The 10,000-nt window shown below is 42.1% G+C and overlaps 1 protein-coding gene across 2 annotated transcripts in view; it reads left to right on the top strand.

Moving 5' to 3' along the window:
• Positions 1–10,000, top strand: part of septin5a (septin 5a) — a 34,465-nt gene that overhangs the window by 22,197 nt on the left and 2,268 nt on the right. For both annotated transcript variants that reach the window (XM_079828260.1, XM_079828259.1), the window contains 3 exons: positions 160–256; positions 801–936; positions 5,235–5,337. In XM_079828260.1, coding sequence (XP_079684386.1) covers positions 160–256; positions 801–936; positions 5,235–5,337 — 336 coding nt within the window. The remainder of the gene's footprint in view (positions 1–159; positions 257–800; positions 937–5,234; positions 5,338–10,000) is intronic.

The following is a 10,000-nucleotide window of genomic DNA, read 5'->3' as shown; positions in this document are numbered from 1 at the left end:
GTGTGTGTTGGTTTAGAGTTAGTGTAGGGGGACAGAATGTAAAAGTTTTACAGTATAAAAACCATTACTCCTATGGAATGTCCTCATAATGTGGTTTCACCAACATGTGTGTGTGTGTGTGTGTGTGTGTGTGTGTGTGTGTGTGTGTGTGTGCTGCAGGAGTGCACTCCGTTTGCTGTCATTGGCAGTAATACAGTGGTGGAGGCCAGAGGTCAGCGGGTCAGAGGTCGTCTTTACCCCTGGGGTATCGTGGAAGGTCAGTATTCATACACACACACACACACACACACACACACAGACAGATGTGAATACTCCTGTTTTACACACAGTGCTTTAATGCTGCTTCAGTCAAGGAGATAACTAACCCATGTGAACGTCTGCCGCTTTATATATATATAGCTCAACCGGTAACACTTTACAAATGTTAGTTGAACATCTGTTGATGAACCAATGAACAGTTGCATTTTAATGAACACATACTAGAACTAATGAGTTGCTCAGTGTTACTCAATGTAAAATAATGCACTTTAGTGTAGGGTTAGTTTGACGGCTGTAGCACCCCTTGTGGCGATCGTGAGGATGACACTTCCTGGAAAACTTCCTGGCGATGATGAGTGTTTAATCTCTCACACACACACACATGCTTGTGTTTTATGTCATGTAATGTTTATCCCTTGTGCTCTTCAAGAGGAACGCTATGCGATGATGGCTGTTCTTGATCCTGGTATTTGAACACACACTCTGCTGAATCTGTGAGTGTAGGCGTGTGTGTGAAACTCATTTCTCTGTGTTTTGCTCAGTGGAGAATCAGACTCACTGTGACTTCGTGAAACTGAGGAACATGCTGATTCGCTCTCATATGCACGACCTGAAGGACGTGACGTGCGACGTGCACTACGAGAACTACCGAGCTCACTGCATCCAGGAGATGACCAGGTGTGTGTAGCACTTCATTAAAGGGTTAGTTCACCCAAAAATGAAAATTCTGTCATTAATTCCTCACCCTCATGTGGTTGGACACCCGTCAGACCTCCGTTCATCTTCAGACACAAATGAAGATATTTTAGTGTAAAGCTGATGCTGAGAAAGGCTTCAGATAGGCCTCCATTGGCATTCAGTACATTTACACTCACAAGACCCATAAAAGGCACTTAAAACGTCGTTACAAAGTCCATCTCACCACAGTGACTCTACAATCATTTTACGATGCGACGACAATAGTTTTTGTGCGCAAAAAAAAATCAAAACAACACCTTTATCCAACTTGTTCTTGTCTTCCGTGTGTGCCTCCACGACGCATGCGCGAGAATATGAGCAGATCCGGCGTTCGGGAATCCATGAAATACACACTTTGGGCCCTATCTTGCACCCAGCGCAATTGACTTTGTACACCGACGCATGTGTCATTCCTATTTTGCACCCGCGCAAAGCGCGCTTTTCCCTCCACAGAAGCACGTCGCTAAACTAGTGAATGAACTTGCGCTCCCTGGGCGGTTCAGCGCAAAAAAGGAGGCGTGTTCCGGCGCAAACAATCCCTGGTGCTATTTTGCTGTTCCATTAAACAATTGCGCCACTGACCAGAAAAAACCTAGTCTAAAGTCAGTGGCGCGTTGCGCGTTGTTCATTATGCTATTTTAAGGGCGCATGCTTGACCATAATGTATAGCGTGCACAACGCGCATACACTTTGCTCATGTAATCTACACAGATGCAACAGTTATTTTTGCAAATCATAAATTGTTACACTAAAAAAATATTAACACATGAGATGACGGAAATCATTGTGGTGTGCCACGAAGATGTGAAAAAATAGGCATAAATCTAGCTTACAAATGATTCAGGCTAATTGTAGTCTAATAATTAAGGAGACCTGTTTGCTCAATAGTGGCAACTTCTGGCAAGACATATATGTATATAAGGACATCTAACAAATTGGTTTGTCCGTCAAGAACCAGGAAAAAAAATGGGTGAGGGTGGACGCAGCGATGTCGTCTGCTGGCGTCAGGTCCTGAGTAGAGGCAGATCCACCTCCCGTTACACGGCGTGCCCGATTGATGCTGGCAAGCTTGGACTTTCCCCGTCTTCTGATGTCATTGTAGCGCTTGCGGCACTGGTGCGACGTCCTGCGGATGCCAGCTGATGAAACAATTGTGGCTATTTCCTCCCACGCCTGTTTAACCGACGCTATTTTGGGTGGGTTTCTCCCATCCCCATACAACACAACTTCTCTGTCTTTCACTGCTCTTACAAGCACATCAGTCTCCTCGGCTGTGAACCGCTCCTGGCGTGCGCCTGGTAAATACGCCATAATAATAGCAATCCATAATGGAACTTGCGCACCTGCTTTTACAGGGAATGTTGGATGACGCTCTGATTGGTTTATTCACGTTACGCCCAAACCACACCTATGAATAATGAATCTACTTCAGACCAACCCATTTTAGATTTGCGCCGGGCGCAAGAGCCATTTATCCCGCCGGGAAAATAGCAACAGCGCCGAGACCCGCCCACAAAGTTACTTGCGCTTCGCGCTTTGACACTTGCGTTTCAGATCGTTAAAATAGGGCCCATTAACCTGATTTTGAGAACTACGCCGAGACCTAAAGCACGATCAATGTAGAATTCAACAGCTTAGACACGCGTGTCTTCCTCTGCTTGTAAACAAATCTCTTCTGGGTCATGTGTCCGAACGCCGGATCTGCGTCATATTCTCGCGCATGCGTCGTGGAGACACACACAGAAGACCAGAACAAGCTGGATAAAGGTGTTATTTTGATTTTTTTTTGCGCACAAAAACTATTGTCGTCGCATCGTAAGATTATTGTAGAGTCACTGTGGTGAGATGGACTTTGTAACGACGTTTTAAGTGCCTTTTATGGGTCTTGTGAGTGTAAATGTACTGAATGCCAATGGAGGCCTATCTGAAGCCTTTCTCAGCATCAGCTTTACACTAAAATATCTTCATTTGTGTCTGAAGATGAACGGAGGTCTGACGGGTGTCCAACCACATGAGGGTGAGGAATTAATGACAGAATTTACATTTTTGGGTGAACTAACCCTTTAACACTAGAACCACCAGAGGTCACTGCATCCAGGAGATGACCAGGTGTGTGTAGCACTTCATTAACACTAGAACCACCAGGGGGCGCTGTATACCTAAAACCACCAGCGGGTAAAATTTACCCATGATTATTACTGTATTGATACGGCTAAATAACGTAATATGCCACTGTGTTATGCCACTGTCTTCACAAAGTAATGTATAGAGTCATGAATTATTATTTTTAGTAATTTGTCCGGTTGTTTTATGCTATTTTAAAGGGTTAGTTCACCCAAAAATGTAAATTCTGTCATTAATGACTGAGCCTCATGTCGTTGGACACCCGTCAGACCTCCGTTCATCTTCAGACACAAATGAAGATATTTTAGTGTAAATCTGATGCTCTGAAAGGCCTCCATTGGCTCAACTTTACACTCTCAAGACCCTTAAAAGACACTAAAGACGTCGCTACAAAGTCCATCTCACTACAGTGGTTCTACAATAACTTTATGAATTGGCGACAATAGTTTTTGTGCGCCAAAAAACCCTAAATAACGACTTATATAGTGATGACGATTTCAAAACACGGCATCATGAAGCTTGAAGCGTTATGAATCAGTGAGTCGAATCATGATTCGGATCGCGTGTCAAACTGCTGAAATTTGGCGATTCAAACTGCTGAATCGACTCACTGATTCATAACGCTTCAAACTGCTGAATCGACTCACTGATTCATAACGCTTCAAACTGCTGAATCGACTCACTGATTCATAACGCTTCAAACTGCTGAATCGACTCGCTGATTCATAACGCTCCAAACTGCTGATTCGATTCACTGATTCATAACGCTACAAACCGCTGAATCGACTCACTGATTCATAACGCTCCAAACCGCTGCATCGACTCACTGATTCATAACGCTCTGAAGCTTCATGAGGCCGTGTTTTGAAATCGTCATCACTATATAAGTCGTTATTTAGGGTTTTTTTGCGCACAAAAACTATTCTTATTCTTATTCTATATCTTATAGTTATTGTAGAGCCGCTGTAGTGAGATGGACTTTGTAACTGCGTCTTTAGTGCCTTTTAAGGGTCTTGAGAGTGTAAAGTTGAGCCAATGGAGGCCTTTCAGAGCATCAGATTTACACTAAAATATCTTCATTTGTGTCTGAAGATGAACGGAGGTCTGACGGGTGTCCAACGACATGAGGCTCAGTCATTAATGACAGAATTTTCATTTTTGGGTGAACTAACCCTTTAAGCAGCTACACTACTCACTTTTTGGTGACTATAGGCTAAACCAACCTGCAATGACGACGAGAATTAGATGGAAATAAATACATATTTGGGTGGTGTAATATTATAATAAAATGTCATTAATCCCATATTAAGATAACCCATGTTATTTAAATGACTAAAATACCCTAAATAGACAATGAAGAGCAATAATAATTCACAGCACTGCATAAGATGACAACTTACGATAAGGATAACACACGAATTCAAAAGCACAGTTTGACCTAATTAATTATTCATTTGCATAGTTATATCATTTATAATTTGAATAAGAGAACAACACCAATAAACTTGGGATAATCATGAAAATTGTTTTATTCATTCCATCATATGGGATTTTTCTTTTTCTTCAGGAAACGGGCAGACTTGAATAAATAGCAACACAGTAGCAAACAATACTTAATACAACATTGCAAAACAAAAATGTATAATTAATACAAAGTTTGAACATTTATAAATAGGCTAAAACATCTTTATTTGACCGTGCGTTGTGTGGCTGTTTACAGTAAGCCGAGGCGTTGCTCAAACACGGTGCGAAAATAGAGGAATTATATAGTTATATATAATATAGTTATATTATATCGGGGTAAATTTGACCCGCTGGCGCTTATAGGTATAAATGCCCCGTTTTTAAATCTGGTTTTATCTAAACAATTTTTAACAACAGGGGATTGTAAATAACACAGTTTTAGTAAAAGTCAGTGACTGGGAGAGTTGGATATTTTATCGGAAATCTGTTATGTACATGTGAAAAACAGCCATGGGTAAATTTGACCCCGAGGCGGTTCTAGTGTTAAACGACCGGATCATATGGGGCAGGAAAACACACAGCTTTGCTTTATACCCTTCAGCTCTGAGGTTCATTTGAGGCATGTGTGTGTGTGTGTGTGTGTGTTTCAGTAAACTTGCACAGGATAACCGTTCGGACAGTCCGCTACCCATCCTGCCTCTGCCAACTCCAGACGTAGAGACGGAGAGACTCATCAAGATGAAGGATGAAGAGGTACATCTCTCTCTCTTCAGTGTCAGTCTTCCTGAACTCCGGAAACGCCTCCATTTTAGTCTAGAGTTTTCTTCCGGGAACCAACACGTCACAGTATTCCTCATTTAAATCAATCAATTCATATGCTAAATAAAGATTTGAGTTAGTCAGTAGTGTGAGCAGTTCTGAAGCGTAAAGTCGGGTCGAGCTGGCCGTCGCCATCTTGTCAGCGCTTCACTCCCGGATAACAGGAAATGGGCAAAGAGGCGGGACGTGGGCGGAGCTGAGGTGACGACTAACAGACAGCAGACAAACGGCAATCCACCTGTCACTCAAAGTGGCCACGCCCTTAATTATGCAGAACTTTAAGGCTTTATATAATGGAAAGGAATGAGTTATAAAAACATTCCCCCCTCACAGTCGTCATGAAGGGCAACATAAGCCGTAGAGCCCATAGATATAGATAATAAAAGCTAGATGTCTCGTCCGCTGCTGGCCAATGGAGGTGGACGTCCGCTCCTGGCGGCCATCTTGTCACAGTCAGCTCGCTCACTCATTGTGTTTTAATGGTGCATGTACTTTTTTAAAAACCATAACTTGCTCAATTTTCTACCGATTTTCAAACTGTTTGGTTTGTTATAAACGTCAGAGATGTAGTTATGACACTGCATACTTATGAAAAATTATTCATAATTTGTTCAAGCATCCATAATTATAGCCACATTAATAACGTTTGTAAGAAGCCAAACCATTTGTAAATCCGTCCAGATTTCAGTGAGATAAGAGTATTTGTGTTCAGATCACTCGCCTCACATCAGGAGCCACAGAGCAATGCCTGTGACAAGATGGCCGCCGCTGATGACGTTAGAGACTCTGCCGTAAGACATCTAGCCTTTATTATGGATATCTATGCTAGAGCCCAAAAGCACAGTTTGTCCCAGACTGTAAACATGTGTTCTTCTGCTGTAAAGTTGGCCATTTTAACATGAGCTCAATGAGATTCTGCTCCTTCTGGAGTCTGTCTCTAGTGGCCAGTCCATGAACTGCAGTTTAAGGCCCTTCAGTATCGGCTCCAGGAGAAACTGCGGGAGGAGCCGCTTAGTATTTCGGATTCAGCCCATGAATTGTCCACACTTTAGCTGAATCCTCAATCACTTTCTTAGGCCCGCTCATGGCGCTGACATCTCGGGACCGAAGTTGTGCAGTCGAGAGCAGGGGCCCGTTCTTCGTACGTTGCTTATTACATCTGAGATGATTTGACAGATCCCAGATCTTTTAATCGTGATAACTGATCTCTGGCTAATTTGGTTCTTCAAACGAATTTGCGGATTGGATTCAAATATCTGGATTAAATGATCTAAGATCACTGCGCGTTCTTGTGTTCCCTGAAGAGGGCAGACGCATCGATACTCGAAACCACGATCAGCAATGCAGCGATTGGCTGGCGTCAAAACAGCAACGTAATGACATCATATAATTAAAAAAGCCACCTGGCAAAAAACTTGACAAATGACACAAAAAACCCCACGAATTTCTGAACCTTTATAAGGAAACAGCCAAACGACCAAACCAACATAAAAGTTATAATAGATAAATGATAAATGTTTTTTTTTTTTTACATGATTACCAATTATTTATATTCACGATTTTATACAGTATTTGTACACCCTTTACATTTTTATTTCAATGTTGTAATTAAATTTTTAATTCAATTTGAAGCAGATTTGTAACGTGACAGTATTCAAGTTTCTTATGGGTAAAGATCAAATGATCCTCTCTTGCGCTGCATCAAGCCATCCCCTAATATCCGTGATCACTTAATGCACGGCTCAGATTAACTGTACAACATGTGTGTAAACCAATAAAAATACAATTATATAAAGTAATATTCCATCACAAATAAATCGCTCAATCAAGTGGTTGTGTCTATAGTATTATACATTCTCATATACATATACAATATAACATATCTCCTCCCGAAAATCCAGAAAAAAGTCAGTTAGTGCCTCAATGACAACTCAGAGAAGCTGTCAATCATGACTTCACACCTCCCGTTTTTATAATAATAATAATAAAAATAATCTTTATTTTATATGGCGCCTTTAAAAAGAGGATCTCAAAGCGCTTTACAAGCATAGACAGATAAAAAGCACGACTTTTTATAGCATCAAATAACTAAAACTAAACTTATTTTTAAAACCAACACTTGAAATGAAATCATCGTGATAAAAACTGCCTACAATGACAGAAGCCATCTTTAGGAAACAGTTATTTGAAGTGTACTTTAATTGTTTAGTGTGTCCATTCTTAGTGTGCGTTCACACTTGTGATGTGTGGTTGGATTAAAGCGCCCCCTGCTGCGATTGCTGGGTTAGTGCGGTTGATCTGAACACATGTGAACATCCCAACCCTGGAGCCCAAACAAGCGGAGTGAGACGCTAAAGAGACGGGTCTCAGTCCACTTCCAAACCAACTCTGGTGCGGTTCGACTGATATATGAACGCAACACGGACCAAAGACATGTGAACGAATCAAAAACAGGACGTGATGTCACAAGATGCGACGCTACAAGTCAGCTGATCTGACGACGCGGAGGGATCGGTGTATCCAAAATGAGTAGAGGGCAAACGTGGAGCAGCGAGGAGGTAATGCAAATATCAAAAAAATCTTACATTAAGAAGCATTTACTAGACAAGCAAAAGTTTTTGTCTTGTTTTGGGGGGAAATAACTCAAAATTATGGGAGTTTTTGCTTGCCCCATTGGCAGATTATTTTGCTTATTTTAAAGGGTTAGTTCACCCAAAAATGAAAATTCTGTCATTAATTCCTCACCCTTATGTCGTTCGAGACCCGTAAGACCTCCGTTCATCTTCAGACACAAATGAAGATATTTTAGTGTAAAGCTGATGCTGAGAAAGGCTTCAGACAGGCCTCCATTGGCATTCAGTACATTTACACTCACAAGACCCATAAAAGGCTCTAAAAACGTCGTTACAAAGTCCATCTCACCACAGTGACTCTACAATAATCTTATGGTGCGACGACAATAGTTTTTGTGCGCAAAAAAAAATCAAAATAACACCTTTATCCAGCTTGTTATTGCCTTCCGTGTGTGCCTCCACGACGCATGCGTGAGAATATGACGCAGATCCGGCGTTCGTGAATCCATGAAATGCGGACTTTAGCCCCATTTTGAGAACTACGCCAAGACCTAAAGCACGATCAATGTAGAATCCAACAGCTTAGACACGCGCGTCTTCCTCTGCTTGTAAACAAATCACTTCTGGGTCATGTGTCCGAACGCCGGATCTGCGTCATATTCTCGCGCATGCGTCGTGGAGACACACACGGAAGGCAGTAACAAGTTGGAAAAAGGTGTTATTTTGATTTTTTTTGCGCACAAAAACTATTGTCGTCGCATCGTAAGATTATTGTAGAGTCACTGTGGTGAGATGGACTTTGTAACGACGTTTTAAGTGCCTTTTCTGGGTCTTGTGAGTGTGAATGTACTGAATGCCAATGGAGGCCTATCTGAAGCCTTTCTCAGCATCAGCTTTACACTAAAATATCTTCATTTGTGTCTGAAGATGAACGGAGGACTTACGGGTCTCGAACGACGTGAGGGTGAGTAATTAATGACAGAATTTTCATTTTTGGGTGAACTAACCCTTTAAGCAAAAACTCCCTTAATTGAGTTATTTTCCCCAAAACAAGACAACATTTTTTGCTTGTCTAGTAAATGCTTCTTAATGTAAGATTTTTTAGATATTTGGACTGAAAACAAGACAAAAATACTAAGTAAGAAAAGCTTTTTGTTCAGTGCAGTAACTTTAGCTTCGCTGTGAGATGCCAGTGTGAACGCTAACGCCGCATTCACACGGGGCTTCGGCGTCAACGCTTGATGGAGGGCGTGGCTGAAGCTTGGTGCCTGACGCGACCGTCATAGTGACAACTGCTAATCACATTACGCGGGGCGTCGGCGTCAACGCTTCTCGTTTACTTTGAATGGGTGACGTCATGCGTTGACGAACTGAATTGTGGGTTCCGTTGCGTCGCTTCACTCGCGTTGCAAGCGGCAAAAGTTGAAGATTTCTCAACTTTTCAAGCGCCAACGCAGGCGTCATCCAATCAGATCACCCTATGCAAATATCCTAGAGCAGACGCTAGCCAATCGCGTTCGTTTAAAACACCGTTGAATGAAGAGTGAATGAAGAGTGAAGAAAGATCTAAAATGGAGGAAAAGCTAATAATTCCGGTGGGTAATCACCCGGTCCTTTACTACCAATCATTATTTACATACCGGGACACAAACTGGAGAGACCAGGCCTGGAAGGAGGCGGCAGAGACGGTTGGAGAATCTGGATCATGCTTGTATTCCGTCCGTGTATTCTGTTTATCATTGAATGACAGGCAGCATATCATATCATGTGTGGTTCAAATAGGCGCTATCCCCCAGCCAAATGAGGAATCAAATATTAAAGTGATCAGTTTTCATACACAAAATAGTCTCGCAGACTAGCTGTCAAAAAAGGCGCTTTTTTTGTGTTTTGTTGTGGTCCAAGCGGCAAGTAATGTGATTAGCTGTTGTCACTATGACGGTCGCGTCAGCACCAAGCTTCAGCCACGCCCTTTGTCAAGCGTTGACGCCGAAGCCCCGTGTGAATGCGGCGTCGGACCAGGACTA

This window comes from Gobio gobio (genome assembly GCF_949357685.1).
Source record: "Gobio gobio genome assembly, chromosome: 10".
Lineage (NCBI taxonomy): Eukaryota > Metazoa > Chordata > Actinopteri > Cypriniformes > Gobionidae > Gobio > Gobio gobio.
The sequence above is the reverse complement of the archived record's forward strand: the minus strand, read 5'-3'. Positions and strand labels throughout refer to the sequence as shown.